This window comes from Eubalaena glacialis, chromosome 16 (genome assembly GCF_028564815.1).
Source record: "Eubalaena glacialis isolate mEubGla1 chromosome 16, mEubGla1.1.hap2.+ XY, whole genome shotgun sequence".
Classification (NCBI taxonomy): domain Eukaryota; kingdom Metazoa; phylum Chordata; class Mammalia; order Artiodactyla; family Balaenidae; genus Eubalaena; species Eubalaena glacialis.
This window is the reverse complement of record NC_083731.1, coordinates 74,163,453-74,189,792: the sequence shown is the minus strand read 5'-3', so window position 1 is coordinate 74,189,792 and position 26,340 is coordinate 74,163,453. Positions and strand designations below refer to the sequence as shown.

General features: G+C 41.2%; 1 protein-coding gene across 2 annotated transcripts in view; it reads right to left on the bottom strand.

Annotated features, from left to right (window-relative positions):
• WDFY2 (WD repeat and FYVE domain containing 2) overlaps nt 1–26,340 on the bottom strand; it is a 167,312-nt gene that overhangs the window by 81,309 nt on the left and 59,663 nt on the right. For both annotated transcript variants that reach the window (XM_061170784.1, XM_061170785.1), the window contains exon 2: nt 13,235–13,302. In XM_061170784.1, the coding sequence (XP_061026767.1) occupies nt 13,235–13,302 (68 nt within the window). The remainder of the gene's footprint in view (nt 1–13,234; nt 13,303–26,340) is intronic.

Here is a 26,340-nt window from a genome sequence, read left to right as displayed (position 1 = left end):
GAACATGTTGATGAAATTAACAAAACGATGATTCTCATGGATTCAGGAGTGACTAGCTCAAAGTGTATGACTATTTTTTTCCCCACAATTTCCTGACAAACAGTTCATTTAACTCCCACTCACCAAAAAATAAAAACAGTAATTTTACAACTAACCCCTAGTTTTTCAGTTATCCTTTTAATGAATATAACAAATAAGATATTCTCAAACTGGACAAGTTCCAAGGGGCGTGGTCTCGGCTGTTCTGTCAGTATCAAGTCTAAATTTGCTTTGACTAGATTAACAATATTTTGTGCTGCATAAGCCTTCTGTCACCAATCTATCTCTTCCAAGCAAACCCCATCTTTAATGGAAATAACCAATTGTTTCTGAACTAAGGAAACGAAAGAAAGCTCTTATTACCCCCTCGCCCCCTGCCCCCCCAAGTACAGAAATCTATTGTTTTATTCAGAACTGATTTGGGGCATGTGGAGTAACAGAAGTCTTTTACTCCCAGTACTCAAGGCATATGCTGGAGGCTGCCAATTGGAAAAAGACGGAGGCTTTGTGTCAATCTAAAAGAGAACCAACTCGACACAGGGCCCGGCTCCAGAGGAAAGAAATCAGGTGAGTCAGCTCACTCAGTCCTGGGCAGGGTCTCCCAGTTCTGCAGGACTGACTTTCTGAGTGCCACCAAGCCTGAGTAAACGAAGCGTGCTTGGAAGCCACGAGGGGCCAAGTCAGCTTCCGGTTCCCAGCTTTCTCTGTCTATGCTTGTTCATCAGAATGGGGGCCTTTCGACAACTTATTCTGTACTGAAATAGTGTTCTAAAGGCCTCAACATAACTTTTAAGTTTCTCCCCGCATCTTCACAGTAGCGCTGTAGGTCATGAACTACCCATCATCAAAATCATAATCAGCATCAAATGTTTTTATTCTTACTTTTCAGTTATGATTAGATGTCTTACCCAAGGTCACACAGGAAAAAAAAGCTGGAGAAGGTTCAAAGACATAATTCAAACGCACAGTCCTATATTCAAATACCCAACTTAGGTTATCTTTAAACTATAAAAGAACTTCAAGTTCTACTAACAGAACCACTTGATAAACACATCACTTGGTAACATTTTTTTGATTCTCCATAAAAGGCCCCTGAACAACCACAACTACAAAATCTTCTAAACTGCATAAAGTACTTACTTTTTTCTAATTTTCAAACATGATATATTTAGAAAATAGAAATATGTAAAAAATAATCCCCCCACCACCACCACAAACTTCCACCAGTACAGCAGAATATCTTCTTCTGGTTTAGCCACAAATTTAAACTAGATTCCCAAAAGAACACTGCTGGAAAAAAAGCAATCAAACGATATTTAATGCACTGCCCTAAGAAAGCCAGTCTTACTTGCCTTTGGCCTATAAACTATGTTGGCAAAATCTCTACACAGATGCTAAGACACCAGGTGTCATAATCCCATAACATGTGTGCAGGATTAAAATTTAATGATTTCATGGAAAACTGTCATGTTAGCGGAAAAAAGCAAAAGAAAAAAATACACTGATTATGGTACTACATAAAGTACATACACACATAAAAATATACCTGGAAAAACTAAACACAGTTCTTGTGTTTGAGATTATTCCTATAACATTGTCTTTACTTATTATTTTGCTACTCCTGTTAAAAATTTTAAATATCTAACAATTTATTAAGATATAAGCATGAGTGTATGAAGCAAAACTTGACTGCAGCCCAAATGGCTACACATAGTCGAGAAAAATCTTATCACTTAGCTGCCTGCCTGGCCATATAAAAGTATTTCCAATATGATTTACTCCAAAGTTCCTATCTGGTTATATAATAATTAGAAAACCCACTGATCTTTGAATGTGATTTAAAAGACTTTTTTACAATACTGCACAGGCTACCCTTAAATCATCATTGCTATTTCTTTATTCCTTATTTTTCCCCCATTTACTAAATTTCTTGTTATTCTTCAACAAAAATTTAGAGTGCTTACTATGTTCAAGACATGTGATGCAATGATATATAAGGTATTATAGCTGCCATCAGGAATTTACAGATTGTGACACCAACTATATATAGGACCTATAATATAAAACTTGTCCCCAATGTCACCTCCTTAGTCCACATCACTTTATACTGATAGTAAGAAACGCCACCAGAATTCAAAAGGAAAGACTTTTCCTATAAAGGACCATAAACAAAAGAAGTTTTAACAGAAATTCTGTTGTTGCAGAACCCATATGCTTGAACCCAGATGGTTATAGACAGGGGATTGCCAGAGACAGCGAGCATTACCTCCCAGGTGCCCCCAAAGGTACAAACATGCCTTCAAAGAGGCATTATGGTAAAACACCAAGCAACCCTGTTGTGTGTGTGTGCGTGTGTGTGTGTGTGTGTGTGTGTGTGTGTGTAAAGACTTTTGGTAGGTGAGTCTTATGATGGTCCTCAAACCATTTCCCAACTGTGACACTCCCATAGGAAGAGGCCTTGCATTGGTTACCCAAAGGCCCCGCAAGGCCAAGGAGGAAAGAAATGAATTGAAAGAAATACTAATGCCCACATTTGTTGTTATAGTAAATGTCTTTCCTTTGGGGTGTTGGGGGAGTAGATAAATTGACACAGAGATCCTTCTAACTTCAACTCACCAGAAATTAATGAAAAAAGCAACCTCTGAAAGACCAGTGCTATGGCCCATACAAAATAAGCGCCTATCCATCCATGCAAGAAAATATCAAAGGGCAAAACTGTCTGGCAAAGCATAATAAGACACGGTAAAGTAATGGTAATTATGACCAGATGGTAAAGGGAATCCTTTGGAAGGAAGAATAAGGTAGGAAACAAACAAAATATGATTTAAACACAATATTTATAGCCAGGTTGCAAAGATGTGATGTTTCCCAAAGAAGAATTCAGCTTTAAATGCTATAACGCTAATAATTTGTTAGTCGATGAAGAAATAATTGGGTCTCTCTGATGGCTAAAAGTTCAGGTCAGAGATGAACTTGGCTGAGAGGCTGTTCTATCCTCCTACCTTAAAACTGCATTCTCCACAAGCCGAGCACAGTGGCCAACCAGGACTACAAAATTACAATGCAGCTCCCCTCTACGGACTCCTCTATCAAAACTGCATGCCAAAACTCTAGATGAAATACATTTCATCTAGAAATGAGAGAAGAATTCTCATTTTCCAAGCTATCTGATCGAGATTTGCCATCTCCGTTCTGTCTCAGACTGATGACAATCAGAAGACGTGTACTTGGCAAAATTTTAGGAAGCAAGATATGAAAAGTACAAATACGATAGGAAAGAAATTTGTAGGGGTCTATCGGTAATGGGAAATAATATTCTCTTATATTAGTGTCAGGACTTTAGACCTTGATGGCCTGTCAAAATCTTATCTTTAAAATTAAACACTTTCATAATACTGAGTGTTTCTTAAAAATGAAATACTTCTAGTTTAAGGCAGGTTTTCAGCTTAAAATTTAGGGAGGGTGAAAATAAAGAGAAACACCAGTCTGGGTGATTATATTAATGACTATATATTTTGAAGGGGGAAAAGCTCAGGATATGAGCCTTAGGCAAAAATGAGCTCCTGAAACCAACATCAACTTCAACAGAGCAATAATTAAGTGGATTAGAGAGAAACTGGCTACTTGTATTTCTAACACTTTTATCCCACGGGCCATCTAAGAAAAAATATTGCTTTTGCTTTCTTAAAAAATGTAAATTGAGAGGAGGCATTCTCAAAATACTTCTATTTGGGGGAAAGTTTCCCAATTTCTATTATTTATACCTATAATTCTTTCATTTTATGACTAATTTATTTCCTGTCCTTTGCTGATCGGTTGAACTTTACTCAAATAAACACAAGTTCTGTTGAAGGTTGAACTGTGGATTTCAATCACTCTGACAGCTCTACAATGCCAAAGGCATTATTTGGCAGGAGACACTAATCTTCATGGGATGTGCTGGTGGGAACTTTAAATAAGCAACAGTACTTCTGTGAATAAAACTTCAGGTGTCAAAGGCATCCTGGTGAAGTTAAATGTCAGGATCCTATGATAAGAGGGCCTTGAATAGAGAGGCTTACCAAGAGCACCCCATCATCACAAAGCAAAGATTTAATTCATGGACACTATTCCATTCAACTGCGTGTCACAAGATAATATTTATTAGGTTTACAATATTCAGCCCATTTTTTTTGTTTTTAATTTTATTTATTTATTTATGGCTGTGTTGGGTCTTCGTTTCCGTGCGAGGGCTTTCTCTAGTTGCGGCAAGTGGGGGCCACTCTTCATCGCGGTGCGTGGGCCTCTCACTATCGTGGCCTCTCTTGTTGCGGAGCACAGGCTCCAGACGCGCAGGCTCAGCAATTGTGGCTCACGGGCTTAGTTGCTCCGCGGCATGTGGGATCTTCGCAGACCAGGGCTCGAACCCGTGTCCCCTGCATTGGCAGGCAGATTCTCAACCACTGCGCCACCAGGGAAGACCCCCATTTTTTACTTTATTAAGAACACTTATATTTAGGACTTCAACTGCCTAGCATTAAAAAGGGTTTTTTGTTTAAATCAAGTATTTTATGCACTCAACTGAAATTAACCCTTTGTTTTCTTTTAATTTAGTCTGAGTAACATCAGCAAAATTACAGTGAGTTGGCAGTGGTCCCTTCTTCTCCCAGAGAGGTTTTAAGTTACAGTAAAGTGATCTAACTACAGTAAGCTTTAAATCACTCTGTCAGATGAAAATCAAATAAGAGTATGCTAAATAAATTCTATAATTATTCAGATTAATTAATATCTGTTATCTTCAGTTTGGATAATTTATGTTTTCCTTCACTTTTGTTAAATATCAAAGTTCCATGGGCACCTTTTCTTCTTGGTACACAGAGAATTAAAAGACCAGATTATACTATTAATTTTGGAAATGTCAATAGTAAAAACAACAGGTTATTTTCGACACATGGTTCTGTAATACAACCTATACCAAAAAGAAACCAACAAAGGAGCAACAGACTTCACAGCTGGGAACCAAGAAGTTATCTGAAATAAGATATAAATTAAACAACAGGATGAGCATTTCCCGATTATACACATAACCCCCACTGCCAAAAAACTCCCTCAACTGAGTTAAAGATATTGTCTAAAAGTCACCCAAACAATCACTATCTTATAAAAACAGAAATACCAAATTCATTATTTTAAATACCTTTCAATCACTAATCTTCCCACATGAATTTCCCCCCAAACTCCAATAAACCCAGCAGAAGGGGTAGGACAGCACATGAACCACCTCCATTGTCCTAAATCCTTGGACCTCACCAATGGGAAAATTAACATTTGCGATTTACATACAAAATAACTCATTTCCATCCCAAATATAAACATATCAATATGAACATGTTAATCATTTTAATTTTCTAAATTCTCAATTTCAAGTTGCTCTAAGACTACAGTTCCAACAAATGGGAAAAGAAAACCAATCCAGCCACAACCTCACAAATTAGCCAATCTTTCCTAATCCCTCTGCGTTAAGGTCAGCAATGATAGGGGAATTCCCTGGTGGTTCAGTGGTTAGGGCTCGCCACTTTCACTACTGTGGCCCAGGTTCAATCCCTGATCGGGGAACTAAGATCCCGCAAGCAGCATGGCGTGGCCAAAAAAAAAAAAAGATCAGCAATGACAGTATACATTGCTTAACTCCAAGGACCTGAAAGTACTTTACAAATACTTATTTGACATATAACCAAAATCTGAGCACAAAGAAAATGGACAGTTTATCTGTTAGGTTCAGAGCAGAGAAAATGAAAGGACTTGCCCGAAGTGAGTCAGCAAATTGGTAGCAGAAATGAAAATCAAATTCCAGTTTCCCACCCAGGCACAGGTGTTACCCTACAAGTGATTCTGAATGCTCTAATCTTAAACAATGCATATTTTTCGGTGAATTTAATGTAAACAGTAAGACTGTTCAAACTGCTTTTGTCTTTCAGTCTATTTGTCTTAACTAAGATAACTTATTCAGTGCATTCCCTACCTCATTTCACAAAGAATTGGAAATGGCTTTAAAAGCAGATACAATAAAAACAAACAACAGAAATAAGCAAAAAGTCTTGACCGAGGAAAATATATATAAAAGAACAGAAAGAAAATCAAAATAAAAATCCGTTGGGAATATAACAGATCCCATGTTTCACATTACCCATAAGGACTACGTACCAGGTCCTTAGAGCTGCTCCTCCTAACCTTTTTCGCCTCATGATACACACAGAAACTTAGACGTGAACAGTCCCTGCAGGAAATGGAAGAGACTCCTAGGGCCCAGATGACTGGATCACCCCTGCCCAGCTAAACGAATCAGTTCTCGGGGCCTGTAATCCATTTGGATCATCCCAGTACGCTGTAGCACACAGGATGGGAGGTTCTGCCTTAGAGAAAGGCAGGGTTTCTGGCTCTCCTACCTGAAAAGTAATCTCTCTTGGTGTTTCTTCAAAGGGGCGCTGAGCAGGATGGTAGACAATTACTTTAAAAGCAGATAAAGCATTTCATGTATACACACAGCAATATGCGCTGAGGGCATAGTGAACGAAGGCGTTTCTGCAGAAGGCTGACACAAAGCAGGAAATCTCAGGATACAGATGAATAATCAACTGCATGTCCTTCATGCTGCCCACCGTAAATAATAAACAGCCTTTCTCTCAACCAGGCTGTTGATAAAAACTGGAAAGCAGAGAGTTCAAAACTAAGTTTTTCAGTGAGGACTAGGGTTCCTATACTTGTTTATTTTTTAGCTATTATTTATTTGTTTAAATTTTAAACTTTTTTTAAATTTTAGATGTATTTTTTATTGCGGTAACACTGGTTTATAACATTACATAAGTTTCATGTGTACAAAATTATATTTCTATTTCTGCATACCTTATAGCGTGTTCACCACCAAAAATTTAGTTTCTGTCTGTCACCATACAGTTGATCCCTTTTATCCATTTTGCCTCCCCTTCCCCCAGGTTACCACTACTCTCTTCTCACTGTATCTATGTGTTTACTTTTATTTGGTTTGTTCATTTATTTTGTTTGTTGGTGCTTTATATTCCACATGAGGGAAATCACATGGTATTTGTCTTTCTCCGTCTGACCTACTTCACTGAGTAGAGATCCTATGCTTTAAAAGTTAGCTGAGCAAATGATAAAGTGGCCACAGTGGTGGGAAAACTGAAGGGGCCCAACCACAGCCTCAGACTGGGCAAATGCCATCACGCCAGGCCAAGGCAGAGAGCTGGAAATACGACAAAATCGGTCATTTTAGTTATTAGGTGTACCTTTCATTCGTAATTACCTTTGAAAAACCACCTTCTGTTTTGTTTTGGGGACAAATCCATAAACGCTTAGGAGCCAAAGTAAATTCCACCTGTCTGTCCTGGCAATGACAGTATCCACAGAGGTTTTCCAATTGCCTAACCCTCACTCAGGCCTGAGATGCTGGCCCTCTTAACCTATTCACTACACCTTTGGCAGCCACGTTGCTTTAACTATTCTCCATAGGGGAAAAGTTGGCAATAAAGACCCAGACCTGATACCCAATACCGCAGAGTAAGAAAAATCTCAAACACCTGCCACCCTGGCTCCTGCTGGCGCTCTCTCCTCCACTCCTTTGTCTGATGCCATGAATAGCAAACTAGTTGGTAAAGTAAATCTAAAATAACTCAACCATGAAAATAGGAATGTCTGTGCTTTTCATGTGTTGGTTTTTTTCCTCTGTAGTGTGATGCAAATGCGGTGGCTGAAATGGTATCTATTAGAAGCCTGGAACAAATAATCACATTTATGGCTATAACTGAAACCTTAACTCTGTACCCTCAGGAAGGTCCCTCTGGTATCCAAGGTCAGGCAGGTCCCAGCTGGGCAGGCTGTAACTTGATCATGTCATAGGCTACTTTCCAGCTACTACGTGAGATATGTCGAGAAGATATTATTTTTGAAAGAATATTTGATAAGGATATGCTCTTATTTCTCACTTATCCATAAAAATCAGCTTATAGGAAACCCCAAATTCTCTGTAGACAGCAGGGTTTAAAACAGACCTTCCTTGGGGACCCTTTGTGACCATGTGCGCATTACACCTACTTGTTTGGTTATACCACACCACGCACCATGCACGGTACTCATCTGAGGTCTGCCTCCCCCACTAGACTGTACACACCATGGAGATGGGAATCACCTGTAGTATTAAACACTCTACCTTTGTATATTGCACGGCGTTTGGATGGAAGAAACGCTTAAAATTAGTTGAATGCACTGTCCAAAGAAATGAAAGAAAACAGGATATTTCTTTCTGCTTTTCATCTTTACTTGTCCTCATGTTTCCCACACTATTTTCAGCTCAACACCGCAGAGGCATCAATAGGGACATGCATGGCTCGGTTCTTCCACTTTAAAGATCACAGATCCAGGAGAAAGTAAAAAGACAGGAACTGGGAGGTGTACAGTCAGGGCAAGGCTGAGTCAGATACTTGCAGCGACAAGTAGCACATACCCACTGGCATGGACTCAAGCGCAAATGGGCACATGGCAGTAAGACAGAGGGTATCTCTTGAACTCAAAGGCAGAAGCAGAGCCAGGCTTGGGGGTTCGGAGCATGAGGAAGAAAACCTTAAGGCATCACTTGCTCAGGCTTCACTCGCTCTGGAGCGAAGTGATCCTTCCTCCCTGATTCACACTTCCTTTTCAGGGCATCAGCTTTCACTGTTTCTTCAGGCACACAAATGCCTCACAGCTGTTTCATTTCTGTGTTCCCAGCTCAAGGGACCAGCCTAGGTTGAGACTAGCATTTCCTATTCCAAACTCTAAATTCCTGGGAAAATCAGACTTCGTACTCCAAACTCTAAATTCCTTGGAAAATCAGACTGACTCAGGGGCAAACAGCCTTCACCAGACACATCTGGTTTCTCCTGGATCCCTCCTGGAGGGGAAGCAGGAGTTTCTCAGAAAAGGCAGGGTATGAGGACACCCCCAAAGCAGTGGTTGGGTTTTTGATCGTGATGAGTCTCCTCTTCATCTTTCTCTCACCTACCACTCTCTGAAGTTCACGCAGTTTCTGCCTTTCAGGCTCACTCCTGCCCTCAAACTTGGCCTTCACTGTTCATTCTTTCTCGTCTAATGTCTTCTGCTCCTTTCCCTCCAATCAACTTCAAATTCTTCTCAATGCTATAAAACATTACTATCCTACCCAGAACATGACAAATACTATACATTTTTTTGTTTTTAATAAATTTATTTATTTATTTATTTCTGGCTGCGTCGGGTCTTCGTTGCTGCACGCGGGCTTTCTCTAGTTGCGGCAAGCGGGGGCTACTCTTCACGGTAGTGCGCTGTCTTCTCACTGCGGTGGCTTCTCCTGTTGTGGAGCACGGGTTCTAGGCGCGCAGACTTCAGTAGTTGTGGCTCGTGGGCTCTAGAGCGCAGGCTCAGTAGTTGTGGCGCACGGGCTTAGTGGCTCCGCGGCATGTGGGATCTTCCCAGACCAGGGCTCGAACTCGTGTCCCCTGCATCGACAGGTGGATTCTTAACCACTGAGCCACCAGGGAAGTCCTGACAAATCCTATATTAAAAGGGTTTTTTTTTCCAGTGTTTGTTTGTTTCAGGTTCTGTGACCTTATTTTTTTTCTAACTTTATTAAGGTATAATTTTCAAATAAAATTGTAAGATATTTGAAGTGTACAATGTGATGAATTGGTATGTATCGTGAAAGGATTCCTGCCATCAAGTTAACACGTTCGTCACCTCACATATTTAATTTTTTTTTTCTTGGTGAGAACTTTAAAGTTGTACTCTCTCAGCAAATTTCAATCATACAATACAGTGTTATCAACTATAGTCACCATGTTATACACTAGATCCCCAGATTCCATTCATCCCACCTCCTTGCCCCTGGCAACCACTTTTCTACTCTGTTTCTATGAATTCGGCTCTTTTTTTTAGGTATTTTAATGGACAAAATAAACAGATAAACCATATATTGCATGTACAAGATATTCTCTGTTTGTTTTTTTCTGGATCTGGAATACTACCCATTATGTACCACTAAAAACACACAACATGGTCATATCTGCCTTGCGGTGTCCGTACTATAGCCTCCAGATATACTGTACTTTTCCACTTACTTTGTAATTAATACCACATAACCGTTATTTAGGGATAATACTGAGTAACCTCTTAACAAAACACCTTTCAATAGAAAGGATTGCAAAAAAAAAGAAAAGAAAAGAAAAGCCCTTTGGAAATTCAATAAATGAATAAAATTTAGGAATTTTATTCTTATTCTTATTCTTATTCAAGGAATAAATTCTAACTGACACGAAAATGTAGCCTATTTCCTTGTGCAATAAGATTCTGCCTCTCTCAAGTTAAACAAAACTTAAAGTCTTGCTCAGAGCTCAGTTCCTATGTTATCTGAATGCATATGACCCCTAGGAAAATAAAAGCCAATTTCTGATCAGCTGTGAAGAATGCAGCCTTTTGTTCTTTTACCCCTCTCCACGGTAGATGGAACCATCCAACAATGAAAGATTACAGAAATCATCGTGACCATTCACGCGTTGTTCATCTGCATCTCTTGGTACCTAGCTTGATGGCCTGTATACAGTCGGTGTGCAGTAAATATCTGATCAACTACAGCGTGTACTTATATCTATGTATTTACAAATAAACACTATATATGCATGAGGCTTCACATGTGTTGATATAAACATATGTAAATAGATCAGCATGTTGGAGACAACGCCAAAAGGCAATCTTCTCAAACTTAAAAGGGCATTCACATCACCTAGGGATATTATTAAAATGCAGATTCTGATTCAGTAGATCTGGGGTGAAACTCAATATCTGCATTTCTAGTAAGTTCTCAGGTGACCCTGATGCTGCTGGTCCACAGACCAAATGTTAATAGCAAAGTAATCCCTGCTTTACTCCCTTTAGTAGGAGGCCATAGGCAAACTATGCAAATAATTAGAGGGTCCTTCTTCTCAAAGATCATGCTCAGTCATTTAGGAAAATGTATGATAATATTCTCAGGGAAACTCATCTTTATTATCAGATTCAAGTCTGCAATAGGTACTTCTTTACTGAGCACCAATGCCAGGTACAAGAGCTACAGCAGCCTTTAGTCATTCAAGGATACAGCTTAATAAAGGATGAAAATACAACTTGAGGCGTCTCTGTATCCTCAGTGATATTCAAATAAAGAGAACATTAGAGAATGACACCAAATGTGTATGGATGTGTGTATGGGAGAGGGGGTGGGTAAGCAACTGCTTAGGATCCTGCATCTTCAAGAGGTTCCTATCAAGTATCAACGTCCATCTCAAGAAGATTCCTTGGGACTTCCCTGGTGACGCAGTGGTTAAGAATCCGCCTGCCAATGCAGGGGACACGGGTTCAAGCCCTGGTCCAGGAAGATCCCACATGCCGCGGAGCAGCTAAGCCCACGCGCCACAACTACTGAGCCTGCGCTCTAGAGCCCAGAAGCCACAACCACTGAAGCCCGCGTGCCTAGAGCCCGTGCTCCACAACAAGAGAAGCCACCCTAATGAGAAGCCCGCGCACCACAACAAAGAATAGCCTCCGCTCGCTGCAACTAGAGAAAGCCCACGCGTAGCAACGAAGACCCAATGCAACGAAAAATAAATAAATAAATAAATTAATTAATTAATTAAAAAAAAAAAAAAAAAGAAGACGACTCCTTGTGCACCATCCCCAAGCCCTCGTCACTCTGCCCACGTCCGCCTCTCCTCTGTCTTCGCAGTCATATGGGAACGACAAGCCTCTGGGGTCAACTTCAACTTGCTGGACTACAGAACTTTGCCATCTCGTCCTGTTAGATATTATGTCAAGTGTGATGAAAAAGACCGTAGGTAAGACTGGTTATACCACTTAAAAATGAGAGAAAAAAAAAATCAATCAGAGAATTCCTTTCCCTTTCCATTTACCTAAACCCTCATCACCGCCAAGGCTTAAAAGGAAGTTCCCCCAGGGTCTTGGCTGTGCAAAGGTGTCTGCTGGAAGCATGACCGATGAGGGGAAAATATAAGCACTTGGAATTACAGGCTGCCTTTTCACTAATGTAGAGTGGGATGCTTGGTTCAACGACGGGCTATCATCTATTCACTACAATTCTAAAGAAATGAAAACCTCAAAGACAAATTTGAAAATCAGAGAAATCCATTACATCCTTAATAATGTATTTGTTCATAAACAGGCAAAATTGTTGTTTAAGTTATTACAGTATTCTTTTGCCAGAGGCATAAACTTAATCACATCTACAGCATAGCATGAATTTCTTTTGTTTGTACGTGGTGGCATGTACTACTCAAACTGGGATACCCGTATGAAGGGAAGAGGTGCACACTGCAGGAAGCCAGAGGGTACATGAACCCAAACCACAAACCTGGGGCATTTTTCTAGCATGTCAATTTCCATTAAGATTTGAAGGAAGGGGAGTAAGAGAAACATTTCATAATATAACTGATAATAAGTTTAAATAATTATTTTACACGAAAATAAATATGGAATAGGACAATTAAACTTCAGTAATTTTAACAACAAAACACTAGACAAAAAAGAAATTTTGTATCTAAGGGAGCCAGCTCTCTCCCTGCAGGGGAACTTCTGCCAGTGCAAGAATCTAAGAATCAGTCATCTTTTTTTAAAGGTATATTTGAAAGATTCACTATTTATCAGTGCAAGGACATATTTCTCACATAAGATTCTGGGGAAATAAGACTGACTTCTAATCAGAACGTTTCAATCCTAAGCAAATCCTTTTCAGAACTGAATGTTCAACACTGAATGTTTTCAATTTGAATAAATAATATAACAATAATGCAAGAACAAATTTACTTCACAAATGTAATCACTGGACAAAATTTTGAGTTGTCTAAGGAAGTACTTTACAAAAAAATTGGAAAAGAGAGGGAGACTGTGTAATCAAGGAGTCTAGGTGCTGTAGTCCTTCCATTAATCTTATTCAGAAACTGTGAATATATAGTCAATTTCAGAAAAATTTTCTTATTTTACATACTGAGAGCTAGAATGATTTAACAAGGTACTTTCCATTATAATGATAATCCCAACCCTCAGGCATCTCTTCTCAAGAAAATACAGAGAAGGCAATCTGGGAAGGAAGGGGAGTTGGGGTCCATGTCTGATTTTTAAAGACAGAGATCCAGATACTTACAAGGCATCACATGGTATATGCTTGGCCAATATTGTCCACTGTCTCTCTTTAACCACACACGAACAGTCCTGCAACAAAAGAAAATGTGTGTGTTAAATCACACTATTTTTGGTCATGGGAGTGTTGATAGATAGAAACCAAACCTCTTAATTATATATACAGTGGACCCTGAACAACATGGGTTTGAGCTATATGGTTCTACTTATAAGCATTTTTTTTTTTCACCAAATATGTACTACAGTACTACACAATCCACGAATGGCTGAATCTGCAGATGTGGAACCAGAGATACAGAAGGCCAACTATAAAGTTATATGCAGATTTTAGACTGCACGGAGGGTCAGTGCCCCTAACCCCTGTGTTGTTCAAGGGTCAACTCTGTGTGTATATATGACATAACTACATTGCTATAATTAATAATATATATTACATATAAACATGTATAACATATATGTTTATAACATATCTCTATATAATACATGCATATATATTTTAATTATATATATACACATTACATAATGTGCGTGCACACCATTTATGCCTCTCTAAAGGCATATTCCTATGTTCCTTAAATTTAAGGCTGTATACATTTAAAATTACATATGACTTTTATAATTAAATATTTGAGGATAATTAAATTTTATCCTCATATATATTTATATACACGTGTGTGATAGTGTTTGAAAATTATTTTTGTAGTTGTTTTGCTCTCGGAGCATATGGCCTTTGCCCCAGTCGGCTGGAAGCATTCATCTCCCTGGGGAGTAATTAGGATTTACTATGGAAGGGAGTAGGAAGAGATAAAATGAAGCAATATGCAACATCTGACACACACGGAAGGATGACATAGTAAATTCACAGTCTTACAAGCCACGGCATCGTCTTGAGAGAAGGTTTTTGAAAACACAGTCAAGCAATGGTAAACTCTGAGACTCAGATTACTGAGCTAGAGGGCTGGCCATGCAACCCACCATGGAACAGGGTAATCCTGCAGCAAAGGCTGTGGATGAAGTTCCAGGCCAGAAGGCCAGATAGAGACACAGCAGACATCCAGGAGAGCTCAGAGAGGAGGGGCCAAAGAGAGAATGAACCAGAGGTTACTGGGAGGTTCTTATCAACCAGAAAGGCCCTACCACGAATTACACCAGCACGCGCACGCAAGGCAAACACAGCTAGGAGGTAAAGGGACATTGCCCCAGAGACCAGAGGAAGTAGCAAACATCAAACCAAGGGAAACGAACAGTGCCCCACTGCTGCTAGAAGATCATATACACCACACCCCTCACCCCACACCCTTAAACCATCCTAGGGTAAAAAGCAGACACTGAGAATTTTAATCTCAGAGAGAGCTGGACACTACCTAAATAGACTATTTAAGTCATCATATTAGACTAAGTTTTAAATTGTATTGGATTTCTTCCCCAGTTAATCAGCGGGTCTCCCCATCAGAATAGGAGAAAAAGACTAACTACAGACACAATAAAGAAATGCCACTTTCTCTGCACAGCCATAAGATACGATGTAGTGATATATAGTGACACCACTACATATACATGTAAAACTCCATCTTTTTGGTCAACCAGCCGATTTGTGAGATGGTATAATGGAAAATAATTCTTAAGAAATAATTCAATACATAATTTATACACATATACCAGCCTTCACTTAAATTCTTTTTATAATATATGTCAAAACAACATTTTAATATGGAGATTATTATCTCAACAAGAATAAATACAGGAGTCACATCATGGAAAATATCAGAATAGGAAGTTCCAAGAATCAGTCCCTGTACCAAATCAACTATTAAGCTGTCAGAATCACTGTTTCAGAATTCTAAAGTCTAGTTAGACACTTGCAGCATCCATGGGAATGCTGATGAAGAAGCTGGTATTATGTCAATGAATTTCACATCTTACTTGCAGCTACCATCATGCATGCCCCATCCCTGTAGCAGGCAGCTGTGGGGACAGTGGCCCATGGTCATGGAGTGACTTGCAGGTACCAAGGTGGGAACCCTGTCCTCCAAAATTTGGGGATGCGTGTTTTGATTTGCCTGGCAGTTCACTGAGAGACTAGAGAAGATACTGGCCGTTGTTTCAATCCCCTAGGTCTGAAGGGCTTCCCGAGCGATGTCTGCCAAAAGAATTTAAAGGGAAGGAAGACCTTTTTCTCCTTTATGAAATTCAGGCATTAAAAGAAATCACTGGTTGGGACTTCCCTGGTGGCACAGTGGTTGGAAGTCCACCTGCCAATGCAGGGGACACAGGTTCGATCCCTGGTCTGGGAGGATGCCACATACCGCGGAGCAACAGGAGCCATGCGCCATGACGGCTGGGCCTGCACTCTGGAGCCCATGAGCCACAGCTGCTGGGCCCGTGTGCCACAACTGCTGAAGTCCACGTGCCTGGAGCCCGTGCTCTGCAATGGGAGGGGCCCCCACAATGAGAGGCCCGTGCACCACAGCAAGGAGTGGCTCCCACTTGCTGCAACTAGAGAAAGCCTGCGCACAGCAACGAAGACCCAACGCAGCCAAAAATAAAAATAAATAGATGAATAAAGTTGAAAAAAAAAAAAAGAAATCACAGGTTGACCTCAGAGATAAAAGAACAGAAACTTCAATGATCACATGATCACGTACAACATGAAATATAGTCTTTGCAGAAAGAGTTGGGAAAAGTCACTAAACAGACAACTGCAGCATTCAACAAGTAACAAGAGCAATCTCTAGAGAGGAGGGAGAATGTGATTTTCAGTTGCCACATTATAATATTTAAAATATCCAGTTCTCAGACTTGTGGTTGCCAAGGGGCAGGGGGAATGAGGGAGGGATGGACTGGGAGTTTGGGGTTAGTAGATGCAAACTATTACACATAGAATAGATAAAAAACAAGGTCCTACTGTATAGCACAGGGAACCATATTCAATATCCTGGGATAAACCATAATGGAAAAGAATATGAAAAAAAAGTACATATGTGTATAACTGAGTCACTTTGCTGTACAGCAGAAATTAACACAGCATTGTAAATCAACTATACTTCAATTAAAAAATAAAATTTTAAAAATAAAATATTTCTAGACATCAAAAATTTTTTTAATAAAATTAAATAAAATATCCAGTTCTCAACAAAAAATTGCAAAGTATGCAAAGAAAGAGGAAATGGCCCATTCACAGGGAAAAAAGTGACAAAAACCACCAATGAAGTAGTCCAAACACTAACTGGCCTTACTAGACAAAGACTTTAATTAACTATCTAAATATGCTCAAAGAGCTAAAGGTGGGGCTTCCCTGGTGGTGCAGTGGTTGAGAATCCGCCTGCCAGTGCAGGGAACACGGGTTCGATCCCTGGTCCGGGAAGATCCCACATGCCGCAGAGCAACTAAGCCCGTGCACCACAACTACTGAGCCTGTGCTCTAGAGCCCATGAGCCACAACTACTGAGCCCACATGCTGCAACTACTGAAGCCCACGCGCCTAGAGCCCATGCTCTGCAGCAAGAGAAGCCACCGAAATGAGAAGCCCACACACTGCAATGAAGAGTAGCCCCCGCTTGCCACAATTAGAGAAAGCCCGCGTGCAGCAACGAAGACCCAACACAGCCAAAATAAATAAATAAAAATAAAAATAAATTAAAAAAAAAAAAAAAAAAAGAGCTAAAGGTAACCACAGACAAAGAACTAAAGGAAATCAGGTGAAGGATGTATGAACAATTAGGGAATATGAGTAAAGAGATAGAAATCATATAATAAAATAAATAGAAATTCTGGGGCTGAAAAGTACAATAGCTGAAATGAAAAATTCACTAGAGATGGTCAACGATAGGTGTGAGAAGACAAAAGAATCAGCAAACTTCAAGATAGGACAACTGAAATTACCTAGTCTGAGGAAAAGAAAGAAAAAGAATGAAGAAAAATGAACAGAATCAATAAAGACTTTGCCTGGAATTGAGGCAATCATCTTTGAACATGAGACAAACAAGCTTGAGGATAAAAGGTGACATGCTAAGAGGAGTTCCCAGGTGGTCTAGTGGTTAGGATTCAGCACTTTCACTGCCATGGCCCAGGTTCAATCCCTGGTTGGGGAACTAAGATCCCAAGCCGTGTGGTGCAGCAAAAGAGAAAAAAAAAAAAGTTGACATCAAACACCATTGACCCACCAACCCTTTAGACTAACTTTAGACTTGTTGGTGAGATGATCTGATTTTTTCTTACCTTAAGCCACTGTTTAGTGGATTTTAATACCAGGATCTGAATACATGTTAACTGATAGAGAAAACGAAAGAAAGGAATGCCTTTCCTTAGGTTTTGGGTTTGTCCAGCTGCATGGATGGCACTGTCATTCACTGAGATGAGGAACACTGGAAAAGGACCAGATTTGGGGGAGTATCATGAGTTCACTTTGAACATTTGAGTGGGAGGTATCTTTAAGTTAGCCTAGAATTCCTAATGAGTGAACAAAAGACAATTATAATTAGAGGCTATGGCATGAGTTGCTCTGAAGATTAAATGTAAGGTTCTTGACAACAGTGCTTGGCACATACCAAGCGCTGGATAATTGCCAACAATTAGTATTGTGATTATCATCACTATTGTTTAAAAACCTATCAATCAACCATAGCTTGGGAGAGTTCAAGATCCCAAACCTTTTCCTGCTTTGCCAACATACTGAACATCTTACTCCTTGTTATAAGGGATTTTACACTCAATCTACAAAGGTGTCATAAATTATTTATCCATTCCTGCATGCATTTCTTTAACACGTACTGAACATCTACTATGTGCCAGGCTCTGTGCAGGAGCTCCATGTGGACAGACAAGGAAACATTATTAAAACAGTACCTGATAAGAGCTGCAAGCTATTTTATATCTATTTAAGGCCATGTAGGAAAGGTATCTAATCCACATGGCAAAGGGCGGCAGGTTCAGGAAGTGCTGACTCTGAAGGAATAGCACTGTTATTTCATGTATTTCCTTCATGGCACCGGCCACAGTCTGCTATCTGATCTACCTACTTGTAAATGTGTTTCTTATCTTGTTACCGAACCAAACTTGCTCATCCACAGGCAGTAAAGCCAATCTACTGACACTGGGTTGTGGTGAAGGGAAGTACAGCAACTATTGTAAGGCGCCAGACAAGTAATCTGGCACAGGCAGTGCTCAAAAAGCCCGAACTCCCCCAAACTCCCCGACGGGTTGCAGGAGAGCATTTTTAAAGGGGGGGGGGGGGGCAGAGTTTGTGATTAGCTCATGCACAATTCTCTGATTGGCTGATGGTGAGGTAACAGGGCGGTACCACAGGGGTTAACATCAATCCTTAGGCTCCAGTGGGCCTGGCGGCTACGTGCTCATGGTCATCAAGTAGTTAACATCTTCCATTTGGTGTGGGTTTTAGCATCTGTAAAACAACTCAGGAAATGTGCATCAGATACTATTATCTAGGTACTTCAGAGAGGAGTTAAAGCACAGGATACAGAGGAGGGGTCTGTCCAGGGAAGGCCCCAGAGGGTCCTGCTCGGTTACAATTTGATTTGCCCACTAGAAAATAAGCATGAGGGGGACTTCCCTGACGGTCCAGTGGTTGGGACTCAGTGCTTTCACTGCTGAGGGCCTGGTTCAATCCCTGGTTGGGGAACTAAGATCCCGCAAGCCACGTGGCTCGGCCAAAAAAAAGAAGAAAAGAAGCATGAGAATAAAGAATATTCTTTTCTTGCTCATCACTGTCTACCCAGAGCCTAGGAGTACACGGCCATGGTAAATGTATGATAAATATTTGTTGGGTGAATGAAAGTAGGAAGAAATTTTCCTCTACCCTTCCAGGTTCCTCCGGCAGGTCTAAGAAGTAAATTGACATGAGACAGATTAACAGGAAAAAAATCAAACAAAAGTTTAATAACATGTATACATGGGAGAGACCCAGGAAAACTGAGTAACTCTCCAAAATGGCTGAAGCCCTCACCTTAAATACCACCCTCAGCTAAAGACAAAAGAGGATGTTCAGGGCAGGGAGAGTCAGTTGTGGGAAGCTACCAGGAAAAGCACAGTAAACAAGGGTAGGATTGTGATGCAGATTTAAGACACAGCTTTCTGCATCGATAAGAGTTTCCAGAGATCTGGTCATCCTCCTCTTCTTGCTGCATCCAGGGAGATACCCTTACACAAGTGGAGATTTCCCTTACAAATGCAAATGTTTCTTGCAAAACGGTTAACTCCTACCTGATTTTCAGAGTTTTCCCCATGTCTACTGTTTCTTAGAAAATAACCAGCTTAAAATTAATGTGCCAAAGAGAGATATTTGGGGATGGCAAATTCTGTACCCCTACAAGGTGTTAGTCCCAGGTGGCAAAGCCTGCTGGGTGTCTACACCAGATTCATTCTCCTCTTCTTCCTGAGCAGCAGTTAGACTGACCAGAGGGATGGGCAGAGCACAAAGGCCAGTAAGTAGAAGACAAAAGACTTCAAGCTAGACCAGATGCTTAGCAGAGTTTATGTGTTAGAGATACTACTACAAACAAACAAAAAGAAGCCTACCAGGCTTTCCAGGGGACCGTTTGGGCCTCCCAACAATCCCACAGGGTGGGTATGATTATTACTGTCATGTTACAGGGGAAGGTTCTGCAGCCCAGAGAGGCCCAGGCTGCACAGAGCCCCAGGGTGAACAAGGTACCCACCTCCAGAGGCTGCGCTCTCTCAGCCACTACACCGTGCAGAGCCGCTCCCTCACAAGGAGGGGGGAGAGGAAGGTAGGAAACCACGGGCGAGTTTCACTTCAACATTCTGAGTTTAAAATGGCTACAGATCATCTGAGTAACGATTACACATGGAGCAGCTTCTTACATGAGGGTTCCAGATAAAGGAAGCACCTACCCTACGTGCACAAAGGTTGTTACACTATTGTAATGTTAGCTGAACCAATGGTCTTTCTGATGCATAAATTATTTTTAAAATATATAAAAGCATATACAAACACACATTTTTTTTAAGTAACAGTGCTCCTAAAAATCCCAGTTAAGAAAGGTACACATCAATACAGTCAGCACAGGTTTGTTTAAAGATTTTCTAAAATAGCTGTACAGGTCAGAAAGGTGGCAGGATAATATGAGTTTTAATTTTAATAATAGTAACAAACATTTCTACAGAAATAACAGCCCCCAAAACACTTTGCATATACATTTAATCCTTACAAAGCCCTATGAAATAGAAACTATCCTTTAGAGATGAAAGTGTAAAGCCCAGAGAGCTTAAGCAATTTGCCCAGAACTAGTGAGTGGATGCAGTTATTTTCAATCCTGTGCTCTCTGCACTAAATATACTGCCTTCCTTACACTAGCATGTATCTGGCAATTGATAAATTTTACAACCTAAAAATAAAATGCTACAAAAACATCTGTTCTCTTATATTCAGAGGTGTAATAGCAGTTTAAAATAGAAAAAAGATACTGCAACCCAGAGGTCAAAAGCACAATTTGGGTGGCTAGGAATTTCTTAAATAAATGTAAATTCCACTATACAAAACCTATAAGTGTTCATTTTTCCGCAAATTATATTTAAAGAGCAACATAAAAAGCTTTTAATAGTATGTGAAAACTTTTTTCCTTGAAAAAAAATTTAAGAAAAAACAGCTGTGATTAAGAGTCAGAGTTAAGCCAGTAGAGGTCAGTGTATGGGGGAAGAAAAGTGCATGACCCTGCTGAAAGGCAGGGAAACTGCATTCACCCCCGACACAAAGCCCTGGGGCACACGAACCCAACATAGCACCGCACAGCCCACCTTGCCACGTCCTGCTTTCTTCTCCCCCTGCCTCTTCCTCTCCCCCAAGTTCTTAGCACTAGGCAGAAACAGACACTGGGGAGAAGTAATCACTGCTCATCTCAAAAATAGTAAGACAAGGTACCCCCAGCGGGCCTCAGCCAGTCCAGCAGCTGGGCCACTTTGAAAATAGCATAGTCTTACTCTACGTTGGACACAGCTGACCACATGTCAGCAAGTAAAACTTATTTTAAAATATTGGCGTTAAGTATTATTCCTTAAACCTAAAAAAGTGTTGTTGCTGCTGTTTTTTAGGGTTAAAATAGATGTTAGATAAATTGTAGCATTTATCAAAACTCCCGCAGCATCAGAGCTGGTTGACTCGGTGGCTGAGCTCTAAACACAGTCAGAAGAAACCACACTTTATCGTACTTGGCATCTGCCCCAGGGCCACGCCCCGCACGAGGTCCAAAACTGGTGCTCATCATTTACGACATGACATATCAAAAGGATCGGATAAAAATTCGTCCCTCCAGTCACCCACGTCCCACCTGCCCTTGTCAGGAAGTCTCTGGTTACACCTGCACAGAGGCCTTGGGCAGAATGGGCTGACACCAACACATCTGTACACTGTGTCGGGCGGGATGATGGGAAGCAACTAGAAATTCTTCATTTTACAGCTCCAGCATCCATTAACACTCTAAAGAAATAAGTGAGGGAATGGTATTCCCAGGCTGCCTCCCATCCCACCCCAAGTCCCTCCAAAGAACCGAATCCAGCGCCAGTCTTGAGCTACAACCTTAGCCAGGATGGGGGTGTCCTCCTCACAGGCAGCCCTCAGCCTAGCAGCCAGCAGGTTCACACAGAGGGGTTCAATCAAGCAGGGGAGTCAGATGCTCCCTTTATGAGATTCCTCCAGATTTCCGTTTGTTTGACTTCCTTTTGACCTGTGCTGGTACCCATACGCTGCCAGTAGAGTTTAGACACGGTTACTGAACTGTGTGTGTGTGCATACGTGTTTGCGTGTGAACACATTTATACATAGATATACGGCCAAGCGCCACACCAGGTCCACCTTCCCACATCCTATCCAGGAATATACCCTTTGTTCTACATTCTAGCAATCTTGTAAGTCCGCTTATACTAGTGGGGACAATGAACTACCGGCACTGGGACAACTTGGATTTTCTAAGACTACTGAAAGTTAGGAATTCTGCCCCACCGCCCCAAAAGTGCACTTACACATTCAATCGACCTGTTGATCATTAACTCATTCGACAAACATTGATTAAACACCTACTAGGTACTAGTAGGTGAAATGCACAAAAACAAACAAATGCCACCTCTGCAAGGTAAGATCTACAGTAGGGAGAAGCCCGTGCTGCTCCAGGAGCACCTAGGAGCATCTAACTCTGACGATGGAGCCCGGTCAGGTGACAGCAGAGAAAGCTTCCCAGAGAGGATGGTGTCTGAAATGCAGGATGACGAGGCATTTGCCAGAGGAGAGGAGGAGAGGGTGATGCAGCAGGAAGAGGTGAGAGCAAGCAGGGGAGGGAGCAAGGCAGGAGCAATGAGAAACCAGCCTAGACAAAGGAGCAGGCAGGAGGCCGCTGAGGGCTCTGTCTGCCCCACTGAAGAGTCTGGATTTTACTTGGAGGATGCCGGGGAGCCGCTGGAGGATAAGCAACCAGTCACAAACTCCTAATATTTTTGTTTGTTTGGGGGAGGCCTGGAAGAAGCCTGGTTACCCTGAAGTAACCAGTTTGGAGGATGTGGGCAGTAAAGCAGGCAAAAAAGGACGAGGCCCTAGAGGAGAGAAGAGGCCACATTTCAGAGCATTTAGGAAGCAGAAGCATCTGGACTTGGGGTGACCGGAGGTGGGGTGCTGCGTGAACGGTGGTGCCATTTGTCAGTGAGTGATTCTTGTGGCAAGCAACGTTGACTTCATCTCGAACTTGCTGAGCCTGGGGACTGAGTGAGTGAACTGACTGCCTGCCTGCCTGAGAGAGGTCTCGGTGCGAGGCCTGAGAGAGCTCTCGGTGCGAGACCTGAGCCGAAAATGAAGATCTGGGAGTCACCAGCACACAGGCAGTAGGTAACTCATCGGTGAAGAAGAAGAAAAGAGGGCCAAAGACAAAGCCCTGAATAACACTAAAAGTTAAGGGGTGTAGAACATAAAAGATCTGTGAAGACCTCAGTGTGGGCCGCCAGGGAAGTAGGAGAAAAAGCCTTTACTTCTCAGACCCAGCACGTGTCCTAATTTTTGGTCCAGAAAATAAGGTCATTATAAACATACCTAAGACTGAACCAAATTCACAGTGAGAACGTGCCCACAATAAAAAACCATCTATATAGGTCACTTTTCTGAAGGAAGAGGGAAGATTGGGAGTGCTGACAAACAGGAGACCACAGGTTGCTAAGCTACTGAGTAAAATAAGACGGGGCGTCTACCCATGTCGAAATCCAGGCTTTTTAAAATGTGCCCTAGAATGATGCAACCTTCATTAGTTACCATAGCGATGAGCTTCATTTCCCAGGGGACAATTGTTATTTTTGCTACCACTGAAGTAACTGGGGGGAGGGGGGGGGGTGAATCCTACTGTGTTTTGAAGACCCTGAATTTTCAGGGAATGTTCTTCTAATAGATCACACATTACAACCTCAGTACTAACAGAAGGCAGTCGCTAGCAATCTGCAAACTAAGAGAAGAACTTTGAGCAATGGGATGTCAGTCAATGTCTTTTTGTAGTTTTTACAATGACTTGTTTCAAAGGGAAAAAAATGCCTCTAATGCAGAGAATGTTGTGGAAATTCTTGGAAAACAGAACTGAAAGATTTTTTTCTATGATTATTTGTAGTAAGAACAAACTATGAGATTCTCATTATATGCATTCAGATCACATGTAGTAAATACACGAAACCCAATCTTCTACAGAACACTGTGCATCTCTGTACTGAGGGTTTTTCCCTCAGACAGAGGCTGCTGTGTGGAGTGAATGAAGGCGGCCGGGGGTTTCAGAGACAGGGGCTCAAGCTGGGCGCTCTCCAGCTTCCAGAACATTCTGCCAAGAGGCTCAGTTCCAAGTATTAACCACCTCACTACGTCAGACCTGAACAACTTTGTTGAACCGCAGATACCTGGATTCCCATGGCTGTAGCAACCTAGCAATCAGCCGCTGGAGAAGAGGTTTGGCTGTTTTATATTTCAACACCTTGAGGTTTGGACGCTATTCCTGCTTTAAAAACGAGAACAGTCATTCTGGTCATTTACAGCCCTGTGCTTCATCAAGGTGTGCATATTACAGCCATCCCCCCAGGGAATTTTAACCAGCTGGGTCATTTCTCTCGAACCAAAGGTCGTGAAAGAAAAATGACAATCAAGTGGCAATATCTTCACTGCTTTTTAAAATCTATGAAGTGAAGTCTCCAAATGAGGTTAAATGGACACAGATGCCAGGTGAAAGATTATAAACACACACAAAATATACGGAATTGTGATCATTATCAGTCAGTAGTAGGGGGAATTCCCTGGCGGTCCAGTGGTTAGGACTCTGTGTTTTCACTGCTGAGGGTGCAGGTTCAATCCCTGGTCAGGGAACTAAGATCCCGCAAGCAGCATGGCGCGGCCAAAAAAAAAAAATCAGCAGTAAGCCTTGAGAGAAAGAAGCCCCCGCAAGGCCTTAACTCTGAGTACTTTTATTACTGATAATCACTATTCTGTGTCTGCAAATAGTCTCCTTGCAGTCTAGACTTGTTTTGCATATTTTGTTGTATTGGTAATCTAGCTCCTAATGGCTAACGTTTAAGCACAGCCTTTCTGCCCTGGCACAGCTGTGGGTTTTAGCATTTGCAGACTCCTTCCCTCTAACAACTCTTACCTGGCTGTCTGCTGTCCCACATTAGCGTAACTCCCCCACAAGCCTTCGGGACTCCTGGGCAAAATCAAGCTTCGGGATCACACTGTATGTATCTCGTTAGGACAGTCACATTAGCCATCAATGCTAGTGAGCAAGTCCATCTCCCCCACTGGACAATGAATTCCTTGAAGACTTCAAAATTTTTATCTTTGATTTTCTTAATACCTACAGTACTTTTATTTTGAATACATACAGTACTTAGTATAAGAGAGATGCTTGAAAAAGGTCATAAAAATACACTAAAGAAAAAAAAAGAACGGGAAATAAAAGAGAAGAGAAAAAAATGAACACATTGCCAGTGCAATGGTGAAGAACAGCGCATAGGGAAGCACCAGAGCTCGGAGGGCGGACAGCTCCTGGATATTAGCATCAGCAATACCAACTGCTCCCCAGCCAGAGTCCCTCACAGGCCAGAGAAACGTGAGGACAAGCCTTGAGCTGTCAGTCTGAGCAAGTCAACAGTATGAGAGTGTCCATCAGTATCACCCATTAGGAGGACTATGGATGGAATCACTAGAGGAACAATATATTATAGATTTAAATACTGTTCTTGGCTCCGTACACAGTGGGAGGGCAAGGTCTATGTCATCCCACTCACCATTCTATTCCTACAGCCAGGTACGGTGGCAGGCATGTGACAAATGCTCAACAGGGACTTAATGAAATAGTAAACTGAAAGAGCAGTGACTCAGAGAATGCCCCTGGCTGCCACTGTTCTGAATCCTTAGATAGATTAACTACTCTCGTCCAAGGTAGCCACAGGTAGCAAAATGCCCAAGAATTTTATACCTTAAAAACACAGCAGAGCTGGGGGAGAAGAGAATGAGGAGTTACTGTTTAACAGGTATGGAATTTCCATTTAGGAAATGGGTAGTGGTAATGGTTGTACAGCACTGTGAATATACTTAATGTCATTGAATTGTACACTTAAAAATGGTTATAATACGGGGGGGGGAATAAACTGGGAGATTGGGATTGAGATATACACACTATTATATATAAAATAGATAACTAATAAGAACCTACTATATAGCACAGGAAACTCTACTCAGTACTCTGTAATGACCTATGTGGGAAAAGAATCTAAAAAAGAGTGGAGATATATATATATATATATATATATATATATATATATATATATATATATATATATGTATAACTGATTCACTTTGCTGTACACCTGAAACTAACACAACATTGTAAATCAACTCTACTCCAATAAAAGTTATTTTTTTTTAATATTTATTTATTTACTTATTTTGGCTGCACCGGGTCTTAGCCCGGCTCGCGGGCTTCTTTGTTGCGGCATGTGAACTCTTAGTTGCGGCATGCGTGTGGGATCTAGTTCCCTGACCAGGGATCGAACCCCAGGTCCCCTGTATTGGGAGCATGGAGTCTTACCCACTGGACCAGTAGGGAAGTCCCCAATAAAATTATTTTA